Source organism: Cnephaeus nilssonii, assembly GCF_951640355.1.
Source record: "Cnephaeus nilssonii genome assembly, chromosome: 5".
Taxonomy (NCBI): Eukaryota; Metazoa; Chordata; class Mammalia; order Chiroptera; family Vespertilionidae; genus Cnephaeus; species Cnephaeus nilssonii.
In genome coordinates, this window is record NC_137076.1 from 33,982,250 (window position 1) to 34,009,769 (window position 27,520).

At 38.8% G+C, this 27,520-nt stretch overlaps 1 protein-coding gene across 1 annotated transcript in view; it reads right to left on the reverse strand.

The window, feature by feature from the left end:
• The window catches only part of INTS9 (integrator complex subunit 9), a 95,585-nt gene that overhangs the window by 65,331 nt on the left and 2,734 nt on the right, over positions 1 to 27,520 (reverse strand). The window contains exon 2 of the mRNA XM_079773341.1: positions 5,170 to 5,297. Coding sequence (XP_079629467.1) covers positions 5,170 to 5,297 — 128 coding nt within the window. The remainder of the gene's footprint in view (positions 1 to 5,169; positions 5,298 to 27,520) is intronic.

The window sequence follows — 27,520 nt, forward strand, 5'->3', positions numbered from 1 at the left end:
ACCCCTCGGGGGATGTTGGAGAGCCAGTTTCAGCCAGATCCCCGCAGGCCAGGCCAAGGGACCCCACCGGTGCATGAATCCATGCACCGGACCTCTAGTATGCATATAAGATCTTTGGTTAATCTCTTCCCGCCCTCCCTCCTTTCCCCTTCCCTCAGAAATTCATCAGTATGTTCCATGTTTCCATGCCTGTGCATTGAGCATCTGCTCCCTGGTGGTCAGTGTGCATCATAGCTACTGGTAGAATGGTCAAACAGTTGCTTAGGCTTTTATATATATAGATACGAATTGGTGTAACTTGGAAAGTATGAATAAGGTATAAAGCTTAGATACTAGTATGAAATCAATATAAGTCTTCTGATTTTGATTATTGTACTGTGATTAGGTAGAGAATGTCTTAGAAAATAGGCACTCAGATATTTATGTAGTAAAGGAGCATCATCTTTAAAATGGCTCAGAAAAAATTATATGCATGCACATTCAGAGGAAACGATAAAGCAAATGTGATAAGATGTTAACATCTGATAAGGATAACTGGGAATTGTTTGTATTATTCTTGCAACATTTCTGTAAATCTGAAGTGATTTCAAAGTAAAAAGTTATACAAAAAGATGACTTTGGATTCAGGCAAGATCGAACTGAAGAAAGTTGGTAGGAGGCTTTATAAAGCAATAATGCCTGTAAAAGAGGACAATGACTATAGAAGCACTGAACAGAAGTGACTGGATTCTAGAGCACTGTAGAAGGTAAAAATGACAAGGCTTAATGACAGACTCAATTGACATGGGGAGTGAGCAAGAAGGGCATATTTAAGTTAACTCCCAGTTTTCTGGCTTTTATAACAGGATGACATCCACTCAGGTAGGCCGTGTCGGGGGAAACAGGTCTGGGAGTGGCTGCTCTCCTATTCTGGACCAAGTCTAATAATGAACTCAATTTGGGGCACAATGAGTTTTGAAGTGCCTTCAAAGGCACACGAAGGAGAGGAACTTTGGATATATGAATATTTTAGATACATGAATCGGGAGCTCAGAAGAGAATTATTACTAAAGATGCACATTTATAAGTCACTAGAGGCCCGGTGCACTAATTCGTGCATGGGTGGGGTCCCTAGGCCTGGCTGGCAATTGGGCAAACAGGGCCGTGGGAGGTTGGCCCGCTGGGAGGAGGGACCACAGGAGGTTGGCTGGCCAGGTAGAGGGACCGCGGGAAATTGGCCAGCCACCCCAATTAGGGCCATCAGGGCTGGCTGGCTGGGGGGAAGGACCACAGGAGGCTGGCCAGCCACGGGAGGTTGACTGTGGGAGCACACTGACCACCAGAGGGCAGCTCCTGCGTTGAGTGTCTGCCCCCTGGTGGTCAGTGCGCATCATAGTGACTAGTTGATCGGATGTTTGGTCACTTAGGCTTTTATATATATAGACTAGAGGCCCAGTGCACGAAATTCGTGCACGGGTGGGGTCTCTAGGCCTGGCCGGTGATCAGGGCCAATCAGGGCCAATCAGGTTCCCCACCTCCTTGCCTCCTCCTTCCTTCACCGTCCGCGCGCTGCCACTATGCAGTTCCCTGCCTCCCCACCTCCTCCTTCCCTTACTGCCGGCATCTACTGCCACCCCTGGCAAGATCGAACTGAAGAAAGTTGGTACAGCCCGGGGCCTGGCCCCAATCAGGCGATTGGGACCTGCCAGTTGCAGGGAGGGACCGGGAGGTTGGCCGGCAGGGGCCAATCACCACTGCAGCGGGTGGGTGGTGGGCTGATCAGGGCCTGCCAGCTGGGGGGAGGGTCAGGGGGAGGGACTCAGGAGGTTGGCCACTGGCCCAAGGAGGGAGCCAGCCCTCGGCCCCCCTGGGGAAGGGGACACATCCGCTGCCACCCACCCCTGGTTCTTCATCCCAGCCCGGGGGCCTGGCACCGATCAGGCAATTGGGGCCTGCTGGCTGCGGGGAGAAACCAGGAGGTTGGCCAGCAGGCCCCATCGGCAATTGGGGCCTGTGGGCCTGGGGCAGCTCCTGATTGAGCATCTGCCCCCTAGTGGTCAGTGTGCAACATAGCGACCGGTCGTTCCAGTCGTTCCATTGTAACAGTCGCTTAGGCTTTTATGTAGATTGTTTGGATGGTTATGGAAGCCCTGAGAATTTATTAAATTCCTTTGGTGGAGACTCTGATGGCCCAGCACTAGATATTGAAGAATTCTAATATGTGATAGCCAGTTGGAGAAAGATCAATCTCCAAAGTAGATAGAAGAGAAAGAGTCAGAGATGTAAGAGGAAAACCAGGAATGCATTATCATGGGGGAGGGTCTGATGAATGGTCAAGTAGGATGAAGACTGTGCACCAGAGCTAATGACATGAAGTCATTTGCGACTCCAGGGAGAGGTGTCCTGGTGGGTGGTGTGGGAAAGGCACAGGTTGGAGGAGTTAGGAATGCTGAAAGGAAAAGTTGAGAGAAGGTGAAAATTTTTTTTTCTTAAATTTTATGTTAGAAGTGACTGAGCATAATTAAATAGGAAAAACTGAATTAAGATGGAAGGGTTCAAGATAAAGGAAAGATCACAATTAATAGTGAGATGGCTCTGAGAAGGCAAGAAGGGTTGGAATCTAGGGAAGAAAAAGAGATTCATTCATATGACAAATATTTACTGAGAAGCTACTATGTGTCAGTAATTGTTTTAGGCACAGAGGATATGGTGGAGAACAAACAAAATCCTTGCCCTTATAAAACTTAACTTCTAGTGAAGGAAGACAATAATCTAAACCAAATATCTATATATAAAAGCCTAAGCGACTGTCCGATGTTCCGACTGGTAGCTATGACACACAATGACCACCAGGGGGCAGATGTTCCAACTGTTAGCTATGACACGCACTGACCACCAGGGGGCAGATGCTCAATGCAGGAGCTGCCAAGCTGTGGTGACTTGGCAGCTGGGGTTCTTGGGTGATGCACTGGAACCAGAGTGGAGGGAACCTGATTCCGGGGTGCATCACCCGAGAAACGCCCTCTCGTAATCCGGGACCCTTCTGGGGATGTCTGAGAGCCGGTTTTGGCCCGATCCCCACAGGCCAGGCCAAGGGATTCCACCTGTGCACGAATCCGTGCACCGGGCCTCTAATGTATATATAATGCAATGATACACACTAAGAAGAAAAATAAAGCAGGATGAGGGGATAGGGAGAAACTGGGGATACTATTTTAGCCAAGTATATCTCAGAGGATTCTGAACTGAACAAAGGAAGATACTTTTTTGGAAAAAACTATGTGGGCTGCTAATCATCCCACTAATATAACCTCCCTCTGAGAGAAAACCAATGACAAGGGGTAGACAGAGTAGCAGTGGATTCTAATGCTGAGCCAGAGCTGTGAGAATACAAGAATTAGGTAAAGACAAGGATTTAACAGGAAAGGGAAAACATGTAGCTAGGATTGTCTGCCCAATTTAGGTTTTGAACGCCTAGCTAATTCATGACCCCACAGAAAATACAGGCCCCTTTTAGAAGCCCTCACAGTACCTTGTATTTTATTTTTCTTAGTAATTATCAATAAATATAGTTGTTTTCTTAACGTAAGTATACTGAAATCTTCAACTGTGTAATTCTTTCTCTCCTGACAGACTATAAGCTCCATGAGGAAAGGAAAGTTGTCTTGTTCATATCTCTATTCCCTCGTCCAGCACAGTGCAGATTCTCAGTAAATACCAAATAAATGAACACTTTAATCTTTGCAGGGAGAGGGAGAGAGACAATAATTTCAGGCTACTTTAATAAGAAATAACCTGTCAGACATATATGATGTAGTGCCTAAACCAACTGTAAATATATATATACTAGAGGCCCGGTGCACAAAATTCGTGTTCTTGGGTGTGTGTGGGGGTGGCCTTCAGCCCAGATTGCGAGATGGTGCAGGACAGGCTGAGGGACCCCACTGGTGCATGACTGGGGCCAGGGAGGGATGCGGGAGGTTTGCCAGCTAGGGAAGAGGGAGGGCTCCAGGGCATGTCTGGCCTGTCTCACTCAGTCCTGATCGGCTGAACCCCAGCAGCAAGCTAACCTATCAGTATGAGTGTCTGCCCCTGGTGGTCAGTTCATGTCATAGTGAGTGGTTGAGCAGCCTTAGCATATCATTAGCATATTATGCTTTGATTGGTTGAATGGCCAACTGGCCGATTGGACATTTAGCATATTAGGCTTTTATTATATAGGATTTTCTTCCTCTTTTGGATAATACCTGTGGGTGGTAAAATGTATTTTTAAGTGCTGGGTGTGATAATAATTGAATTTTCTGAGCTTTGCATAAAATGTAAGCTGGAATTATCTCTGACCTTGTCCTCATCACCTTATTGTAGCCCTTAGCTCGAGGGGGTGGAGGGGAATCAATAGTTGACTTTTATTTTTACTTTTTCTAGATGGGTTCACAGGGTTATCATTATGAATAATCATTGCACACAGTGATGTCTTCAGGACTGAATAAGGTGCAACAGATGGTTTACTTAGCTTGCTATACACTTTTGAGCTCTTAAATCTGCTTTAGATAGCTGTTTCCCCTCTTGTATGTGGTATCGCTTTTTGCTATTGGGACTAATGTGCTTCTAAAAGTTAGCACTTTCTTTTTTATTTTTTATAAACTGCTGCTTCTAAATAACAGCAAGCTTCCTAGATGAGGTCTTAAGTAAACAGCGCTGATTGTATGCCTGGGATAACCTATCTGTTTTAAGACATGGACTTTGGCTTCATATCCAATACTAAGATAGCTACAGCTGACCAGTATAAAAATAGTGCATAGCTACCTATCAAAAAGAACTGTCAGGCTCTATGATGTCAGGTCCCTGCCAAGGCAGTTAAGTGATTCTAAAATTCAATTTTGGGGCTCATCAGTTGACCATTTATACGAATTAGCAGGAAAGATGAAATACACATGACCTCACTTGCACTGAGCAGTTGCAGGAACATTTTAAAGAGGCTCAGAACTTATAATAAAGAAGTCATCAATAAATCAATACAACACTTTCCATCATCCCAGCCAAAGGAAATGATTTTGATGAAGAACATTTTTTTTAAGGGAACAAAGTAAACTTAGGACAAAACACACGATACAGGTAACCTTTATATAAATGGGTACCCATTTTTCAGCAAACTAAAGCTCAGTTTATCTCAGATGCATCAACACATACCTTTGAACAAGTGGCAAAGGAAGGAAATTGAGGGTAGAAGTCATGTCCAGTCCACAGTCCAGCATAATGGTGGTTGATTTAAATTTAAGCACATTGCATGGTAAGGTTGGGTGCCCGGACAGGCAATACTGAAAAAAAAGTAAATAACTTTTATCAATAATCAATTACCAAAAAAAGCCCAAAAAGTACAGTAAATTAAATAAAGCTGATCATTTTCTATCAAAAGAACAAATGTAAATGCATATAACTTTCTATGTGGTTTTCTCCCTTTCACAGTTCTGAATACCATTTCCCCTAGCAGTTCCAACTACTCAAAAGTCTCAGATTAGACCTTATTTTTCGTAGGGTACTAATATATCTCAAGCAAGCACCATAATTATTTGAAATACAAAGTTTCCAAACTATAGTTACCTGGTCCACTCTCACATGACACTTCCAAAATTCCCACTATCTCATTGCACCTAGGTACTGCCTAAAGCTGTGGAAGTTAATTACGTCCTACACCAGATCCTCGAACTGTGCGATAGGTTTGGTTTTCTCCTCCTATAAATAAGTCAAGTGATTTTCCTCAAAGTGGAATGGCTGGGGAGGGTTAACAAGCAAGCATCAGTGAAGGGTGATGGCTCAGCCTCGTCAGAAAAATGATGCAAAAGGACAAGTGACTTCCCTGATGTGCAGATACTAAGCAGGAGGGAGGGACAATTATTCCCAGCCAATGAAGTCTCTCAGCTGTAGCAGCAGACCTCAGAAGTCAAAGGCGCACAAGCCACAGTCGAGTATTTAAAGGAGAGTGATGAGGCAAGACCATACACTGACCTCAAACATTTCTCACTTCCTCCGCAGTGCAGGGGGAGTGATATGCCACACTGAGAATTATTTATATGGGGTGTGCCCTGTGTCACCTATTGTAATTTGATTGCTGCTCTGGAGAAAAAAGAGTAAAGAAGAGGGAAAAGACCTTTCCCTCATTTTTAAAGTCACCACATACAGCAAAGCCCGGAAAATAGAGGGATTGATGCTCTTAATCCCTTGACAAGTACATTCTTCCTTTCCAATTTTAGGTACAGGCCCAGCACCAGAGTAATGTGACATCAATGCCCGGTCCCACGTGGCCACAGAGGCTAAGTCTTCCCAGGTATTTGTTGCTTTGCTGGTTCTGTCACAGAATATATGTCCTACTTTTCTCTAGAGGACATTACAGGGACTGGTGATTAAAAAAAAAACTTATATTTTTTATTGATTTCACAGAGGAAGGGAGAGGGAGAGAGAGAGATAGAAACATCAATGATGAGAGAATCATTGATTGGCTGCCTCCTGCACACCCCCTACTGGGATGCCCTTGACTGGAAGCGAACCCAGGACCCTTCAGTCCACAGGCTGATGCTCTATCCATTGAGCCAAGCCAGCTAGGGTGGGACTAGTGATTTTTTAAAGCTGCATGTTCTAAGAAGGGTAAGGCCAAGATCCAAAAAGAGTGTGAGTATTTTGCAAGCTCCTTTATTCCAAGTTTATGTATGATGATTACATTTCCCAAACCAAAATTCGCAACTCACGGTCTGAAAGAGTACAAAGTTACTTATAATGAAAACAGCACAATTATTTAAAACTAGAGGTGGTGCATGGGTGGGGTCCCTGGGCCTGGCCAGCGATCGAGGCCTATGGGGGGCCGGCTGGCAGGGGGGAGGGACCCAGGGAGGTTGGCCGGCCGCCCCCCCCATCAGGGCCTATTGGGGGGGCCTGCTGGCAAGGGGGAGGGGGAGGGACCGCGGGAGGTTGGCAGGCTGGGTGGGGGGGAGGGGTAAGGGGCCACAGGATGTTGGCTGTGGGAGCGCACTGACCACAAGGGGGCAGCTCCTGCATTGAGTGTCTGCCCCCTCGTGGTCAGTGCGTGTCATGTCGACTGGTCATTCGATTGTAACGGTTGCTTAGGCTTTTATATATGTAGATTGTAATTGTCCTTAAAAAGTCCAGGAAGCATGATTTGGGTAATTATACTTTGCATAAGTTCATTCTTTGATAGGTATCAGAATTACAGAATACCCCATCCTCCCTACAGTTCCCCATTGCTAGCTTGTTCTTATCCCTATCTAAGAATTATTTGTTAAACTGTCTCAAAATGAACACAAAGCATCATGTTAAACTTGCCACAAATAAGCCAAATGTTCTGATAGGAGCTTTCCTACATTTTCCCTTTTAAAAAGAAATCAGATATTCAGAAAAACCTAAGAAGAAATAAAATTAACTGTATATAATGGTTATCGCTGGGTGGAAAGATAGGGTGTAATTTTCTTCTTTCTGCTTTCTGTATTTTCCAAACCTCTGACAATAAGCATTTATTACATTTGTATAATTAGAAAAAAATATGATTAAAACAAAACTGGAAATCTAGCCAGCAACACTGAATCACCACATTTTTCTTATCTTCATTTTTAACTCTAAATTATGGATAACAGGTTACGCCAGAAGGCAGAAGATTAACGTGCAAAAGCTGCTGCTCAAAAGATTTGAGGCAAGAGAATTTAGCTGAAAGACTACAGTTGCTCCTGTCACACAAGGATAAAGAAAGGTGAGGAGCAATTTATAAGGGCCATAACTGAATGGAAGATTTTCAGAGCATCTACGAACAGAGTCCCAGACCTTGCTCTCACTAGTTCCATTTTTATGGATGAGGAAATTGAGCTTCACACAGTTGAGTGGCTTGTCTGAGAAGAACCAAAGACTCGCAGCGAAGTCCCCTGACTCTAAAAATCCCACTCATGTTTCCTAAATAGCACCGCTCACTTTGTGGATCAACAGTCTCCTGAGACACACAGTGACTGGCCCAGGTTCACACAACCAGTAACTGAGGCACCTGCAAGGTTCCTGAAGTTTGCCTGTCTCCAGTGATGTTCTCTGCATTACCTAACACGCTGCCTGCAATCACTATAAGACCAATACACAGAAGTATTTACCAATCATGTGATTTCAATTTTAAAATTAGAAGTGAATCTACATTACAAAAAGTTTGAAAAATAATAAGAAAAATTGTAGCTGCAATCATTTTTCTATTCCCTGTCTTTTTTTTTCATATCTGTAAAGGCTGTAATTTTAGTACCCATACTGCTCTGCATGCTGCTTTTAAAACACACGACGACTATGTTTTTTATCTATGGTGCATCATACTTCATTTTTATTGGCTGCCTAAGTAAATACACCATCACTTGTTTAATCATTCCCTTACTGTTGAACATGTAGTGTTGCTTCCACTTGCTCTATTACAAACATGGCTGTGGTGATCACTTTAGTGCTTAAGGTTTTTTCCATACTGGACTATTTTTTTTAGAGGATTCCCAGAAGTGGCATTAACTAGGTCAAAAAATATGAGCATTTTATGGCTCTTGAAATATATGCCAAAATGCTTTCCAAAAATGGCTGTACCTATTCACAATGTCATCAGTAATATATCAGAAGATCTGTTTTGCTGCTTATTCCCATCAGCATTACGGTCACAACCATCTAGAATCTACACCAAAATGCAGCTATAATGTTAGTAGTAGCTGTCCAGAAGCAATTAAAGGGCCCTAAACAGGCAAGTCGACTACTTGAGAGGCAGTTTGGAGAAATGATGAAAGCAGGGAGTTTGAAGTAAGATTGCCTGTGCTCCTATCCTGGTGGTGTTCGTTATTGACATGTGATTTGGTAAAGTTACTTAACTTTGCAAAGACACAATTTCCTCATATGTAAGATGTAGTAATAAAGCTGCCCTCCTAAAGTTGCGAGGACTAAATGAATGTATAGCACCTGACACAGGGCCTGTGCTCACTATTAATTTTTATAGTTATAGAATCATTAAGGGGCTGAAGAGGCTACCTAAATTTGGGGAGAACAATTTGCAGCATTTTAGAGAAGCAATTCTATTCTAGAGTGGCATTCACTAATGTCTTAGACTAGGTAAAGCAAGTGAACAATTTTACAAATACTGTCTGTTGCTAGTTTGCCCTCCAGGAAGATACAGTCACTGCATACAGAGTGAACAGTCTAGCCAAAATAAGGTTCTACAATTTTTTTCCAACCTTAACAAGCACATAGCAATGCTTTTATGTTAATTTTATTTCTAAATAACAAAGAGTTAAAGTGAATCAAAGAGTTTTATAAGATACAATAAATCTCACAACTTTGGACTAAAACATTATATGTCCTCCTTTTCCTTAGTCATGGTTAAAATAATTTAATATAGCCCTGACTGGTTTGGCTCAGTGTATAGAGTGTCGGCCTGCAGACTGAAGAGTCCCAGGTTCGATTCTGGTAAGGGGCATGTGCCTTGGTTGTGGGCACATCCCCAGTGGGAGGTGTGCGGGAGGCAGCTGATTGATGTTTCTCTCTCATCGATGTTTCTGACTCTCTATCCCTCTCCCTTCCTCTCTGTAAATCAATAGAATATATTTTAAAAAATAATTTAATATACATAGTTATTAAGATATGGTGTTTATTACGTGTTAGGCACTCTGCAGAACTTTACATTTAGCTCCTTTAATCCTCCCAAGAGTGCCATGACATAGTAATAATTTTCCCATCTTATAGGTGAAGAAAATAAGGCACAGAGATTATGAAATTGCACGTTACAAAGCTGTAAGGGTGTGCCAGGACTTAAACCCAGGACAGTGAGACCCAGAAAGTGTACACTTAACTACCACATCATGCCATGCTATACAGAAAGAAAGGAGTTGTCAGAGACTCCCCAAAACCATGCAGAGATGATATGTCCCAAAAGGCCATCTTTTAAGTTGATAAAGAATATAGATTGAATTTATAGTCTTGTTGTGAACAATGAAAATTAGTTATATGACTAACTTAAGATAAAGCAAAGGTCCCAATTAGATTAAATTATTAAATTGGTCTGCAATCCATCACAAGCAGTAATTTTCTTTTGCTGGGTTTTCCCTTCCATTCAAAAAAAGGTGATAGTATTCTCTCACTACAAAGTAGTGTTACTGCTGAAACTGCCTCTAAATATCTGTTATGTGACCTAAAACCATTAGGTTGAGTTAATGCCAAAAGCTCTTTAATTTTGTTTGGGAGAATTGCACAGCATCATAGAGGGGCTGGTTTTCCTTAACAAAAAAAGAAAAAAAGAAAAAGGCAATAGTGTTAATGAAGTAAGCTGTAAATGACATCACCAATTTTCCCCCTTCTTTCCTTTCTCTAAACCCCTGGTGGGCAAACTGCGGCTTGTGAGCCACATGTGGCTCTTTGGTCCCTTGAGTGTGGCTCTTCCACAAAATACCACGGCCTGGGCGAGTGTATTTTGAAGAAGTGGCGTTAGAAGAAATTTAAAAAATTTGGCTCTCAAAAGAAATTTCAATCATTGTACTGTTGATATTTGGCTCTGTTGACTAATGAGTTTGCCGACCACTGCTCTAAACCAACGCATATGTCCACTGTGGAGATCTATGAGCAGAGAAATGAAGATCAATTTGCTTTTCTCACTGGCAGTAAAAGAAGTGAGTTTGGTTGTTTCTGATTCATATATAGCATTAAAAAAAAGACAGTTTTAGCAAAATAATTTTTGTGCAATGGTGTTGCCTCCTGGTACAATATTAGAAAACCTATTAGTATTAATTTAAACATAAATGAATATAGGGTAAAACAAATTTAATGGATTCAGAAAATGTATTTGAAAAATTCCAACACTGACTCAAGGCAACACTGATTTCAAGCTATAAATGGAAGGGTATTTTCTTTAATCTGATAAAGGGTTCCTAACCAAATCCTACATTATAGTTAATGATGATGCATGAGAAACAGTTCTGCAAGTCAAGAACAAAATAAGAATACCCACTATGACTGCTTAAATTCAACACTATACTGAAAATGCTATATGTGATAAGACAAGAAAAATCTATAATAATAAAAGCGTAATATGCTATTTAGATCGGACGTCCTTCTGGACGAAGCCGGGGCTTTGAGGGAAGCCTGGGTCCCAGGTGCCAGAGGGAAGCTGGTGCCGGCAGCAGGGGGAAGGAAGGCCTACTCTTGCACGAATTTCATGCATCGGGCCTCTAGTAAAAGATAAAATGTTAGAAATAGAGAAGTAAAACTGTCATCATTCACAGATGATAAAATTAGAAGACATTCTGAAAACACACTATTACAATTAATAAGGCAGTTCATCAAGGTTGTTGGGTATAAGAATTAACATACCAAGAGGGAAGGTAGGGGAGGGTGGGGATAAGGGAGATAGATCAACCAAAGGACTTGTGTGCTTGCATATGAGCCTAACCAGTGATCACGGACAACAGGGGGGTGGTGGCATGCGTGTGGAGGGGTTTGGGATGGGAATGGGGGGTGGGGTTTGAGGACAAATATGTGATACCTTAATCAATAAAGTAATTAAAAAAAAAGAATTAACATACCAAAATTAACTGAGTTCCTATATGCCAGCAATAAACAAGTAGTAAATGCAAATAATAAAATAGAGTATCACTTACATAGCAAAAAATTAAATGTATCATAAAATAAAAGTAAAAAAAGAAGTGCGAAATCTTTACCAAAAAAATTTATATATAAAGCTCCACTTAAAGATAATGTTAACTGAACAGAAAATAGACTATTACAAAAAAATAGGAGTTTTCACTAATCTATTTTTTTATAGAGTTTAAGAATCATATGGATTAGGTAAAAAAAAAAATAAAGAGCTAAGATTAGGTTAAAAAAATTAAAGAATAATGATCAGAGAGTATTTAAATTTTCTGATATTACAACTTAGTATAATGTGATTAACAGTAGGATATTGCACTGGGATAGCTAATGGACCAATTAACTAGGAATAAACTTCAAAAAAGAGGCACACATATATCTTGGACTTTGACATATGATAAAAATAGCACTATCAATATATGGTGTTGGGAAAGTCTGTAACCCATTTGAAAAAATTACTTGAGAAATAGAAATGAGGAAGCAAGAGTGGTCAATAAATGAAGATATGAAAAGATGCTTGATCTCACTATAATCTGGGAAATACAAACCTTATGTTGGCTAAAATTAAACAGACTGTAATACTAAGTATTGGGAAGAATGTAATCTATATATATAAAAGCCTAAGTGACTTAAGTTATGACCGGTCAACAGACCAGTCGTTATGATGCGCACTGACCACTAGGGGGCAGACACTCGACACAGGAGCTGCCCCCTGGTGGTCAGTGCACTCCCACAGCCAACCTCCCACGGTCTCTTTGTCTCCCCCCCCCCCCCCCCCCCCCGCCACCAGCCACGATTGCCAGCCAGGTCGAGGAACCCCACCCGTGCACAAATTCACGCTCCGGGCCTCTAGTAGAGTATAAACTGGTAGAACACTCTGGAGAACAATCTGGCAATACCTAAAAATGCTAAAAATATACATACTTTAACATATACTAAACTAAAAAAAGCATATCTGGGTATGATACACAGCTACTAACTTGAGGAAAGTAGTAACCTCTGGTGAGGGAGAAAAAATGAAGGTTGTTGATCTTAGCTTTAGTTATAACTTGTCTTTAGAGAGGGGAGGGCAGGAAGGAGATCTGATTCTCCTCACCTCCCAAAAAAGGCAAACTATTAACATCTACCTAAGGGTGTCTTTTCTGTATTGTCATTAGATACTTCCGCAGACATCAGAATTATGTAATTATACCTTTCCTACTATTGTGAAAATCTGAAGTGTTATTTTCCTTATGACAAAAGTCTCATGGTGCAAAAATAGAATCTAAGAGGTCATAATGGATAAACATTTTAGTATTAGTATAGCATTTACTAGGTATATTTGTTAATTTTCAAGGAACTGTGCTTGGTAGTGATAATGGTCTATAATTTTCATTTTGATATCTCACTTATCCTGATGCAAAGTGCACAAGACTTAAAACTACTGAAATAGCAATGAAATGGGATAAAGTGCGAATACTACCTGGTGAGAAGGATGATTCAACAATATATGATCTTGGGGGAAGGGGAGAAACAAAGGTAACTCCTAAATTTTTAAATTATTGAGATTACTTCGGTATTTTTAATGAACTTCTTGATACTATCTAGTCTTACAAATTTTGGCAAAACACTTCTCTAACAAAACCAGGCAAAGCTTTATAATTTTATGGTAAATTTTTCAACTGATATAAATAATTATCTATTTACTAGAAATGTCATATTAATATGATAGCTATATTTATAAATATACATATTCATAAAAATACACATCAATGCTGACATTTGAAAAGGAATTCTAAAAATAAAAGTGGACCTTAGGTTAGAATGGAATAGGAATTGGAAACTTCATTGTATGAATCACCTTCACTAACAATAAAAATTATTGACAAATATTTTCTATTTAATACTTAATTAGCTCTTTCCCAACAAGTGAATAAAGTAAATCTTGTTGATGCCAACTCAATTGTCAAGGCTCAAGATCACACAGTTAATAACAGAATTCGCACTCAAATCAGCACAAGTTCCAAGTGCTTTCTCTTAAATCATTCCAACTAATAGGAATAAGAACAACTTTGACAGTGCACTATGCTAAGAGTGACAGATTTAATATGGATAGAAGAGTTGGATAGGACAAAACATCAAAGAATCTTAGAAATAACTGTGACTCTAGTTTTTTCTAGTCATCTTTTCTAACTGCTTCCTCAATACTGTTTCCCTATTGTGCCACTATCAAACCCCTCCTAGATTACCTCTAAGGCAGACAGCTTGGAATAGACTGATAAGGGAGAGCATTTGATTAGTCCATTCAGACTACTGACATTCGATTCCATGTCTCCAGAAGCTGTACACTAGTGTATTTTAATACTTTTTAAATGTTCTATTTCCTAATGATAAAATCCACACGTGTGTGTTTTTAATTTAGTTTTTTCCCCCATAGTCTACCTTATACTCACCAGATTCTTAGCTTCCACAAAAATCATAAAATACTGGGGTTAAAGAGGCTTTGAATTAAAAATGGATCATAAAATTAAGAGTAAAAGCTAAAATAAAACTTCTGGAAAAGCACTGTTCAAAAGCAATACAATGCATGCCACACACAATTCTAAAATTTCTAGTAGCTAAAATTAAAAAAATAAAAGGAACAGGTTTAAGTTACTTTTAGTAATATATTTAACCCACTAATCTAAATTATCATTTCAATGTATAATCAATATAAAATTTTATTCACATATTTTTTACATTACTTGTTTGTACTAACTCTTTAAAATCTGGTGTGACCCTTATACTTACAGTGTATTTCAATTTAGATGCTAAATTTTCATCTGAAATATTTGATATGCATTTAGATTTCATAAAACTTACAGCTGAAAAAAGTAGCTCCACATATCCAAGTTCTTATGTACATATCTAAAATTTTTCAATAAATGAATTGCATGTCAATCTTTAAAAAACAAATTAATTAAATTTAGATACAACTTAAAATTCAGTTCGTCATACTAACAACATTGTGAGTGTTTAATAGCCACATGCAATTAGTGGATACTATATTGGAAAGGGTAACTCTAGAAAAACAGGAAAATCTCTGTGCCTTGGGTTGGGCAAAAATTTCTAAGATTAGACACAAAAAGCAAGAACCATAAAAGAAAATCTATAAATTTGACTTAATAAAAATTTAAAACTTGTTCTTCAAAAGACATTCTTAAGAAAATGAAAGATAACTCACACATTAGGAGAAAATACTTGCAAAACGCATATTTGATAGAATACAGAAAATAAAAAGAATTCTTTCAACCTGAGAACACAAACAATGAAATAAAAATGGGCAAAATATATGAATAGGCATCCACTGAAAAAGACATATGGATGGCAAATTAAAAGATCCTAAACACTAGTCCTTGGAGAAATACAAATTAAAACCATAATAAAATGCCACTGCATTCTTACTAGAAGGGTCAGAATTAAAGATTGACAAGTTGGAAACCTCATACACTACTAGCATAATGCTTTTGAGATTCATCTTTGTTTCTGCAAATACCATTCGTTTTTATTACTAAGAAATATTCCATTTATAGATGTACCACAATTTGCTTATCCATTCACAAGCTGATGGATGTTTGGATTGTTATTTTCAGTTTTTGATGATTATGAATAAAGCTGCTATAAAATGTCACATACAGGTTTTTGTAGGGGCATATGATTTTATTTCCCTTGCATAAGTACTTAAAGAGTGGGATTGCTGGGTTATATATGTTCAACTTTATAAGAAACTCCCAAACTGTTTCCCAAAGTGGACAATTATTTTTAGCTTAAATAAGCCAGTCAGATTTTGTTGCTGGGCTGTGTACTATAGCATCCAACATCCCTTTTAACCTAGGCATAAAGTATTAGTTCTAACTGTGCTTCTAATTTGGTATTAGCCCACATGAATCCCTAAATTCTTTGGGCCTCAAATTTCCTCATCCACCATTTCACTGGGGCAACCAAAATCCTTGGTCTTTTATATAACCTGCCAACAAGACGTGTCTGTGCCACTGTATTCTTTTACAATTCACTTTCTGAAAGTATAAAAAATTACATGATTTATAAGCTGGAAGGAATTCCAAGATCATCTAGTCCAAATACCTCTTTTAAAAATGAAGAACCTCGCTCTTCCAAAGGCTTGTGAGCTTTCCTCTCCACCAACACACCAGAGTATACACATTCAATGACATCAATAAATGTAGCTCACTAGGGGACACTCCATGCCCAAACAGGGTATATAACATTCGTAATGTGTGAGGGAAAGAGGGGAGTACTGAGACTCCTTGCCTTATATACCTCACCACCCTGAGTTAAATTGCTTTCACTGAGCCAAATTTGCCTAATTTGATACTATTATCCCTGCTAAGAATTTTGGGCCAGGCCCTGACACACTCAGAGACTTCTATAAATACATTTCAATTTTATTTGGTAATCTTTCACTTATTCCGCTTTATATCTTGATTCTATCTTGCAGGAGAGCTGTTAAATGTGTCAATCATACTCACTGTCAAAATGACTACACAGCTGGATAAAAAAAGAGGGTAATTTTCCACTTGAGCAGAAAATCTGCAGCATGCATGGTGAACACAGAGAAAGAAGTCACTTTCTGGTTGGAAAGGTGGCTAAACACCATGATACCTATGGTAGCGCCTGCCTGCTTATCCTGTCCTCTGACTTGGCTTTTCATAAAAATGAGTAAAGAAGCAGAAAGTGATCCTAAAAAGCCTCTCCCCACGCCCCCTGCCCCTCCCACACAGAGAAGCTCAGACAGAGTGAGAATGTTGACAGTAAACATTAAGGATGAGAGAGGGGAAGCAGCAGGGGCTGACTTGGGAATAAATACTGTTGGCTGTCTGGCACCAGAACTTTAAAAATGTTAGAAAGTAATTATAGTTGATAAAGAAAAGTCCACAGAGCTATGTATATGACATCAAAGTATTTTTTAAAATTCACTGGAAGCACATACAGGTTGTCCCCCAAAAATGTAATACACAGTTTAACAGCTGATAGCTCAACTTTGAAAATGAAATGTATTTTAATAAACACTGCCTTTATAATTATTCAAAGTGTGCGCATACATTTTTTTGGGGGGGATACTCTATATATACCAAACTGGTAAAAGTGGTTACTGCTGGGGAGAGGGTGGTTGATCATATTGGAACCTTCACTGTTTACTTTCGATACTCTGTACTCTTGATTTATTTTTTTTTAAAAACATGAACCAGATTTCTTTAAAGAAGATTTTTTTTTCATTTTTTTGAATAAAGAGTAATTAACATAGAGATTTCTATTGGCAACCAAATTTTAAAAGAGGTGGAGAGGGAAGGAAATAAAGAAATGGGAGGAAGAAGGTAAGGGTAGAAATAGTTAACAATAATAAATTAATAAGTACTACTCTAATCTAACCTTGCATTGAAACTATGTATATATCTATGATCCAAAGCAAAAGCTGTACCCCACCCACTACCAAAAAGACATTGTATTAAAGGTCATATATGATTGACCTATGCACTGTTTTTTTACTTTTGTTCTATAGTATTTGTTTTACTTGTGATTGGTTTTCAGGTGTTTAATGACCCAATATTATGTCCTATAAGAAAAAATACACTAAGGCTGATAAAAGTGCTAGTAAGAAGCAATATATGATTATGATGGAGAAAGGTAAAGATCATTTTAAAAGGAGAAAAAAGTATGAAAATGATAAGTATAATATTGGGATGAATTAAATAATAGTAAAGGCAATTTAAGAACAATGGTATTGAAAATTTGCAGCAATGACAATGAGCAAGAAAGTAGAAAAAAGATTAACAAAATGCTATAAAACTTGTAAATGGCTAAGAGAATCAGGCTGAGAATATGTTGAGTTAAAGGAGCCAGACACAAGTAAGTACATACATGGATTAACAACTAGATAATTTATGTTTGTTTTACGGTATGGAAATTATATACCTATACATATATCCATACCCTGAGGACGGCATCACACGTTCCATGATTTACCTATATTCAACCTGTCAATGTGACTATGTATTTATCATAGAATATCCTATGTATTTATTTATCAGTTCTGTAGAAATAGGATCCTTCCAAACTTTCTCAATAAAGACGAAAGTCAAAGAATTCACTGAGTGTCTGTTCTCTTTTGCCATCTGGGCACTCATCTTATATGGTGCCCATCAAATGGTCCCATTGGTTCTCCAGATCCCTTTCACATTCTGATGTATTTATAAATTCTGGTACTACTTATGAGGTCTTCATAAAGTGCTTAGAAAAATCTTGTTCTAAGTAGGTAATTCTGACTTTGCTTTGATACATTTGCTAAGCATGCTGATGCTTCCTGTTTTGATTATATTTCACTTTTTGAAAATATTTTCTATAACTGCAATGAATTGTACTTTTTTATTTCTGAACTCCTTTGCCCGATTCCAAAGGGATGATGAATAAGGCTCTAGGTGTTTAAAATTCTTACTTTAAGCTCCTAAACTTTCTGTTACTGTCCAAAGCACTAAGTCTCATATTTAAAATCCACCACTGTGGCTTCAGTCTACCCTTCTAACTTCCACTTCTAATACATTCACTAAGTCTGCCCCTGGTCCCAACTGCAGTGATCTAGTGCTCCAATCACATGTACAAATCTTTCACATGTTAATAATACATGCTGAATGAAACTGTTGATATTCTGAATGAGGAGGATGTGAGAAAACAGAAATGTGCCCATTTTTGTACACATTGCTATAGAGCTGAATGTCTCATTCTGAATCTTTTTTTAAACCACTTTATTAAGGTACTAGAGGCCCAGTGCATGAGATTCGTGCACTCAGTTGGGGAGGGGTCCCTCAGCTTGGCCTGCGCCCTTTCACAGTTCAGGAGACCTCAGGGGATGTCCGTCTGACAGCTTAGCACTGCCGCAGAGGTGGGAGAGGCTCCCACCACTGCCGCTACACTCGCCAGCCGTGAGCCTGGGTCACTGACCACCAGGGGGCAGCTCCTACGTTGAGCATCTGCCCCCTGGTGGTCAGTGTGTGTATAGCAACTGGTCGTTCAGCCGTTTGGTCAATTTGCATATTAGCCTTTTATTATATAGGATGACTGACATGTAAAAATGCACTGAAATATATTTAGTGTACATAACTCGATGAGTTTGGGGATAAGTATATACCCATTAAACCATCACCACTATCTAGGCTATCCATAAACATCCATCACCTCTCAAAGTTTCCTCTCACTTCCATTATTATTATTTCTTGTGTGTGTATGTGTGTCAAAAACACTCAACATAATCTAATTGCTTTTTTTTTTTTTCGTTAATCCTGACCCAAGGATATCTTTTCCATTGTTTTTTTCAGAGAAAGTGGAGGGAAGGTGGGAAGAGATACATTCACTGGTTGTCTCCTAAATGTACCCTGCCCAGGGCCGGGGATTGAACCTGCGACCTAGGTACATGACCTTCACTGGGAATCGAACCCATGATCCTTTGGTGTGTGGGCTGACACTCTAACCATTGAGATATACTGGCCAGGGCCAAATGCTTTTTAATTTAACTGTTCCTTCCACCCACAGTAAGATAAAATGCTCCTCCACTAATGTATTTGTCAACCAAGGTACCAGCTCAAATTTCATTTCTCTAGGAAGCTTTGATTCTTTGGTTGGAATTCATCTTTCATGATTCTAATCTTACATACCTTACTATTGCCTTTATCATGGTCTATCACTAAAACTACATACACTTAGCCCCATGCATAAATAATATACACAGTATACTATGTCCATGGTTTGTTAAATAGTGAGTTATTGACAAGTAGGATCTATGTGTTATTTATCTTTTGTATGCCCCACAGCATCAAGGAGGTTTTGTATAAGATAGGCATTTACTGCCGAGGCCGGTTTGGCTCAGTGGATAGAGCGTTGGTCTGCGGACTGAAGGGTCCCGGGTTCGATTCCGGTCAAGGGCATGTGCATTGGTTGCGGGCGCGTCCCTGGTGGGGGGTGTGCAGGAGGCAGCTGGTCGATGTATCTCTCTCATCGATGTTTCTAGCTCTCTGTCCCTCTCCCTTTCTCTCTGTGAAAAATCAATAAAATATATTAAAAAAAAAAGATAGGCATTTACTAACATTTGTTATTCTTTCTCTTATCTGTTAGTTTTAACTATCACATAGTCATTCATCAACAGTTTCTTCCTATTGGATCTACATGGCGTGAATCAAATATAGCTTAAAATAAATAAGCTACTGTCTCAGGTTCCAAAATCCTTTTTGTTTCTATAGAGATTATTTTTGGTGTGGTAATTATGTTTATTTTAACAGACTGTTTTGTTTACATTTCTTGCCTTTATCAGGCCTGTCTCTTAAGTACAGAGAGGGAAACTATTTCTGGCTGTTCTGTTTTCCAAGGAAACCTTGCAATTTTCTTTTAAGGTCATAGAAGTCTTTTATTTCTATGAGTCTGCTATGCACCATCTAAGACTTTAAGTTATAAAAACCATTGTTTTCTCAAAAGTCTGGAAAAAGCTTGCAAGATATAATTAACTGCCTAGAATAAACAATACAACATAAATAGATCTTCCCCTTAGAAAATAACGTACTGTTCGGCTATGTGAAAGAATCTCACTTTATTAGCAAGAAAGCAGCAACAGTAGATAAATTAAAATATACAAAAATTTCAAGACAAAAGTCAATATAGCAGTGACATGCTGAGTTTGAGCAGCATGCCCACTCACGTCAGAAATAGAACAGAGATGCCTACCACCACGAAAAGTCCAAACTATTCTGAAAGTAAAAAACAATGTAATCACACCACCGGCGGGGGAGGGGGGGGGGAGGTGTGAAGGGGAGGATGAGGTGTAAAAAAATTACCTGCAAAGTTAAACAGGTGGAAAACCCAACAGAATTAACTGGGAAAACTATTAAAAATTAAAATAAGAAAACTCAACAAGTAGCTGTAGAGAGAATAAAAAACAAAACAAAACACCCACCCTGGACCATATGGCTCAGATGGTTGGAGTGTCGTCCTGAACACTGAAAGGTCATGGGTTTGATTCCCAGTCAGGGCACATACCCAGTTTGCGGGTTCCATCCCCAGTGGGGGCGCATGCATGAGGCAACTGATTGATGTTCCACTCTCACATTGATGTTTCTTTCTCTTAAATCAATAAAAGCATTTCCTCAGGTGAAAGAAAGAAAGCCCGGATGGTTGGCTGAGTGGTTGAACCTTGAAGATATTATGCTAAGTGACATCTGGAGATGGGTGGTGGTGATGGCTGCACAACAATGTACAAGTACTTAATGGCACTGAATTATATGTTTAAAAATTGTTAAAATAGTAAATTTTATGTTGTATTTTACTGCAATTAAAAAAAAAAAAGTAATGCACAAGCAGATAATCTCTGAAGAGACCTATAGCAAGTAAAATAACTGAATTAGTGCCCCAGTCTGGTGGCTCAGTCAGTTAGAATGGATCATCCCCGGTTAGGGTGTACACTGGAGGCAATCAATAGATGTTTCTCTCTAACATCTATGTTTCTTTCTCTCCCCCCTCCCTTCCTCTCTCTCTCTCAAATCAATAAACATGTCCTCGAGTGAGGGTTAAAAAAAATTAGTCAATTAAAAATCTTTCCACAAAGAAAAGCCTAGCCCCAGATGGTGTCATTAATGAATTCTATCAAACATTTAAAGAAGAAATAATATCAATTCTTCATACACCTTCAGGATAGACAGGAGGAGGGAACATTTCCCAATTCATTTTATGAGAACACTATTTCTCTAATACTAAAACCAAGCAAAGATAGCCTAAGAAAACTGCAGACCAGTATCTCTCACGAATGGATCTGAAAAAATCCTCAACAAAATATCAAACCGAATCTAGCAACACATATAAAGGATTACACATCATGACCAAGTGGAAATTATCCCTAGAACACAAGCTTGATTTAACATTCAAAATGCAATTAAGGTAATACACCATACTAATACAATAAAACTCAAAAACCAAAGGATCATCTTGCTATCCAAAGGAAAACCATTTGATAAAACCCAAGACCTGTTCTTGAGAAAAATGCTCAACAAACTAGCGCTGGAAGGGAACATCCTCAACGTGATAAAGGGCATCTATGAAAAACCTACAGCTCACATCATATTCAACAGTCAAAGACTGAATGCTTCCCCCCTAAGATCAGAAAAGGGGAAAAGATGGAAAGAACATCTGCCTGCACTTCTATTCAATATTATACTGGAGGGTCTGGCCAGTGCATTTATGCAATCTAGAGAAAATAAAAACACGGAGACATTAGGAACAAAAACGTAAGTCCACACAATAAAAGTAGCTGCAAAGTGTAACATTCCAAATGTCTATCAACTGGTACCTGGATAAACCAAGTGTGGTGTATTCATATGGTGTCATATTATTGAGCAACACAAGCTACAACATGGATGAATCTCAAAAACATTATGCTAAGTGAAAGAAGTCAGACACAGAAGACCGCATATTGTATGAGCCAATTTATATGAAATGACCAGAAAGGGCAAATCTGCAGACAGAAAGTAGATTAGTGGTTGCCTGGACGGACTGCTAATGAGCACAAGGAATCTTTCTGGAGTGGTGGGAAGATTCTAAAACTGAATTGTGATTGTTGCCTAACTCTGTAAATTTTCCAAGAGTCATTGCATTGTGTCCTTTAAATGCATGAGTTCTGTGGTAGGTAAATTATACCTCAATAAAGTTGTTTACAAATATAAAAAAAAGGTAACAATTATAATAATACCATTTACATTACTACTACTGCTTGTTTATCCATATTTCCACATGCTGGGGGAAAAAAATGGGAAGAATTACTAAGTTAGAACATGCAATTATGCCTTACTCTACTTTATTAGAATAGAAAAGTACATAAGTATTGTATATGGGGAAAAAAAGCTTCTGCTTAGGCCATAAATCTGAAAAATTGATTATTTATTAATGTAAGACATTTTATTATTCGCCTCCCTTCATAAACATAAGTGAAAAAGTAAACTGTACCTTAAGGGCAAAAAGGGTGTTTAGCTTTACATGTCGTAAAAAGAATCACTTTTTAAAACATCATCTATCTGATTACCTTTCAGAAAGTTAAAGTTCATTCAGTTGTGCTTTTAATAAATTTATATGTTTTACACTTTAGGCATCTCCTCCAGATACATGGTCAATCAGGGACAACTTAAACTTCCTGTTTTTCTCAAAGTGAAGTTCCCACCACAATAGTTCTTAGTTGTGATCACTTCGGGCTTTCAGCTGACTCCTTTATCCTACAGTCTTTCCTATTCCCCATTCCACCATCGGTTTGCATTCCTGCCTTTTTCTCATGATATCTGCAAATTCTAGCATCTACCTTTCTTAGCCTTCCTGAGATGTCAACTCCTAGCTTCACCTCACTGGTCGTCCCTTTTCTGGGGGTACGAGGGAACTCCTCAGTCATTTACACACACTTGGCCCATCTACCTTTCCAATTTGCTTGATAACGTGATACCGTCATCTTCATTACTACACCCATGCATCAGCATTTTCAAAGCAACACCATAGATTCTTTTTTTTAATCTGAAGAAATTTGCTCCCCTTTGGGTACATTTCTGTTTACGAAATGTGGCTGAAGTCTAATAGACAAGAGGGTGTGAGGATTGCTGAAAGAAAAGTTACATTAGTAAGACAATTTAACTTTATAAAGAGACAGATGGCCTTGTTGGCGAGGACTGGGAAATGAATTCTCATACACTATTGGGTACAATGGTAAACTAGTGGGCAAGCTGGCCATACCTGTTAAAACTTTAAGAAGGCATATTCTTGGACATAAATATATTTTTGACCATTGCATTAAAAAAAAATACTGAACCAGTGCCCAACGATAATTCCACATCAGGAAGTTCACTGTAATATTGTTTGAATTGCACAGCAAGCCTGCTAGACTTCGGTTTCATAAATCTGTTTTGCTCGCTGAAATACATCCAGTGCCTTGAGTAATGCCTAGCACAGAGGAAGCCAATGTTCAGGAAGATTTGTTGAATGAATAAAATGGATGATGGAGACCTGAGGGGCATCATGCCTGGGCCTCTGTTGGTATTTAGCAAGCCAAGAGGCGAATGTTCCATTAGGAATGCTAGGCGTTATGAGTTCCATGGCTATGCTGCACTCTTGGCCCTTGCCCGTCAAGTACACTTTGTTGATCATCACAGCAAATGGCAGAGGGATTTATGTACTCAGAGCAAACCAGTCACAAAACAAATGTGCTTGTGCAGCTATAAGCAACAGCACTGCTGTCATGCTTGTTTAGTAAGTGGTATATACATCCATCCATCCATATATTTTTTTCTTCAATTCAACTATTATTACCCTAAAAAATCCATCATCAGTATATATATATTTTTGGCTTAATAAGTATAAAAGATTTAATCTTCACAGCAACCATTAGGGCTCTGAAATGCCCCAAAATAAATGACCTGTTTTTATCTCAGAACACTACTGAACAAGGTAAGTGACTTGGACTTATGTCATAGCTTTTTAGAGTTTGAGAAATTATTTGAAAGGAGAAAAAAACCTATCATACTGTAACCATTGTCTTTACATCATAAAGACACAGGAGGGCACTCTAATCAACCAGCAAAGAAAAACAGAAAAGATAGTGAAGTCAGGTTGACATTTTAACAATCTTACTGCAATAGGTGAATTAAGCATCAGTCAATGTATGAATGTTTGTAATTTACAGCAAGAGATTTTCTGTTAATCCAAATTCTAAGAAGCCAAAAGGACTCCAAAATTCTGTAAATTGGAGAAAGAATCCATCCCTCTCAGATCCACACCTTTCTAAAGATTTGTTCAATTGACCTTGGGGCAGGATTTGCCCCTTTTAAGCAAAGATCTTCTATACAAACTTCAATTCCACCTGTTTTTTTTTTTTTTTTTTTTTACTCCACTAGGAATAATCCATGAATCAATCCATTTCTTTACTCCATCTCTTTTCCTAGGAGAAATGGTGAGTTAAAAGTTTGAGCCTCCCCCAAAGCCAGTAGTAATGAGATAGCATTTTGTACAAAGGAGCATAGAACACTAAAGAATATATCTTATGGCTTTCTTGAGTTTTTAAGTTTATAAATACAACTACAGCATATAATTAAAAAAGTATATAAATTAATTAAAATTTATAAATTAAAAGTATATAAATTAATTAAATAAGTATATAATGTAAATTAAAAAAGTATAGCATATCAAGCATTTAAATGAGCTTTCTTTCAGACCTTTAACAAGAGAGCAACAATATCTTCAGAGATCCATAGATTCCTAGGCAATCAGGACCATTCATAAAGGATTATCATTCACCTTAAAGTTACATTCAAATTTGTGCTTCAGCAAAATTACAAATAATTCCTTGTCATCAATCTGTGGGGTCAAATATAATAGTCAACATGGAAAGTATTAAAACTTTGAATGCCAAGGGTATACTGTGGTTGCATCTTTGTTGACCGAATTAATTAGAAGATTCTCTCCATCTCTGGAACTGTCTATAGCAGCGGTTGCCAACTGGTTGGACCACTGGTGGTCCGTGAGGTCCAAAAGGTTGGCGACCGCTGATCTATAGGAAGTATGACACATGCTGCATTCTCGAGCTGCTTATTATTTTATTCACTTTACTCTTCACCTACTTGAATGACTAAATTCCTGGTCATGATGTTTCAAAGTCAATTTCTGTCAATGTATTCAGTATTTTTTTTTGTAAGTTCTCTGGTTAATTCTAGTTCCATAGCCTTAGCTGAATTGGTCATCAGGGTGTACCCAATTAGGCTCAATCATACTAAAAGAGAACATGCTCTAAAATTTGCTAATTTAGAGGATGCATTTTAAATTTTCCTGTTCCTTTTTAAAACAATTCTGGTTCCCTGAAGATACTAATGAATTTCTTCAGTTAAATAAAGCTGCCTGAATACAGCATCATATTACAGACAGTCCCTAAAATCCGTTCAGTTGGTATCTAAGAAGGAGATATTTAAGGATTACATTATAATGACATGCATTGTCTTCCCTTGGGTGTGTAAAAAGCCACCAAGAGAATGTGTAAAGTTAGAGAACTATAAATGGTATCAGAGGCTAACTTGGGTAGTAAAAAAACTAACTTGGGCACTCAATTGGTATGATCTGATATGGAGTCCTTTGTAGTTCCCAAACTTCATTTTTTTACCAGCAATATTTTTTAAGATCTTAAGTTAACCAAACTCCCATTTAAAGATAATTTTAAAGCTAGCCCAGAAGAGCGGGTGAGAGGTAAGAAGGGAAGGTGGGGGTGAGGGGATTCCTTCCCTTCAGAACATGCCTCCCACTGCCCCCTCTCCAGTCTCCCAGGTGCCAGATCTAAAGGCTTTCCCCACAGTGATCCTTAGATTATTTTTACTTCCCTTGGACCCATATGTTCTAACAGAATTTTAACAAAATATAATTATTAAGAAAAAAATAGCTTCAAATAAACTCCCAGTATGCACTCTGGCTTCCTTTCTTTAAGAGCGAACCTAGAACATGCCAGGCACTGTGCAAGGTGCTGGCGTCCTTGCCCTCATTAAGCAGCAGACTCTTGAGGAAGGAATCTTGGGTTCAGATCTTGGTTATACCGCTTTTTTCCTCTGGGTTACTTTGAGTGACATCACCTCCCTGGAGTTCAGATTTTAAAATGGGACAATTATCCTTGGGGCCTAGACCAAAGGATTAAATGGACCACTGAATCAGAAGACCCTTGTACAGTGCCTGGCACACAGTAATTGTTCCATAAGGGGTAGCACTTGTTTTGATTTTTCACTCCAATGTTACAGTTAATTGTAATGTTTTAACTTTACCCCTTAAGCTTTTCTCAATGATATTTACAGACCTTGATAAACCTTCAGATATTATTCAACTACTATTTAGTGGTGTCACACTAGGTCGGGCCTTGGGAATACACAGTCTAAAAGAGAGAGGGCAGAAATAAAACTAATCATCACAAATGCTACAAAAGGACGTGTGATGTGGAAGCATTTAAGAGGGGTGGGTACCTAATTAAAGGAAACCTTGAGGAAGTGCTATTTAAAAAAAAATTTTAATGTATTTTTATTGATTTCAGAGAGGAAGGAAGAGGGAGAGAGAGAAACATCAAGGATGAGAGAGAATTTTTGATTGGCTGCCTCCTGCATCCCCTCTATTGGGGATCAAGGCCTGACTGGGAATTAAACCGTGTCCTCCTGGTTCATAGGTCGATACTGAACCACTGAACCACACTGGCTGGATGAGGAAGTGCTATTTCAACAGAGACTGAAATGTATAAAGAAATTAGGCAGGGAGAAAGTGTAGGCAATGGAACATATTGTGAAGTCCCAGAGGCAAAGGAGAGCAGGGGAAGTTGAGGGAACTGGAAGATGTGTAAAATAGTTGGAAATGGGAGAACAACGGAGATGAGGGCTAGACACAAACCTGGAGAGGTAGGCAGGACCAAGTAAGTCACGTGAAAAATTATAAAACTTTATCCTAAGGGCAAAGGGTTTCATGTACCTGCAGTTTAAAACAACTTTTAGGATGCAGAGTAGAAAATGGATTGGAGAGGGGAAAGACTGAATGTAGGCAGCCCAGATAGAAGGTCTTTTGAATTCCAAATGTCAAGTGAAAAGAGCCCCTACAAAGGCAGTATTAGCAGGACTGGAGAGAAACAGACCTGTTCAAGAACAGAAGTAGACTAAGATGCGGTCACAGACTGGGAAGGGTATTTTGGAAGTTATAATCTCAAAACCAAGAATGTGCTCAATAAAATGTATTTCTGTGTTTCATGAAATAAATGTAAAACATGGCTTACTACATATTCCGGGAGCAGCACACAAAGTGAAACATTTTAGGCCATGGGAATATTTATTACAACTCTACAGGA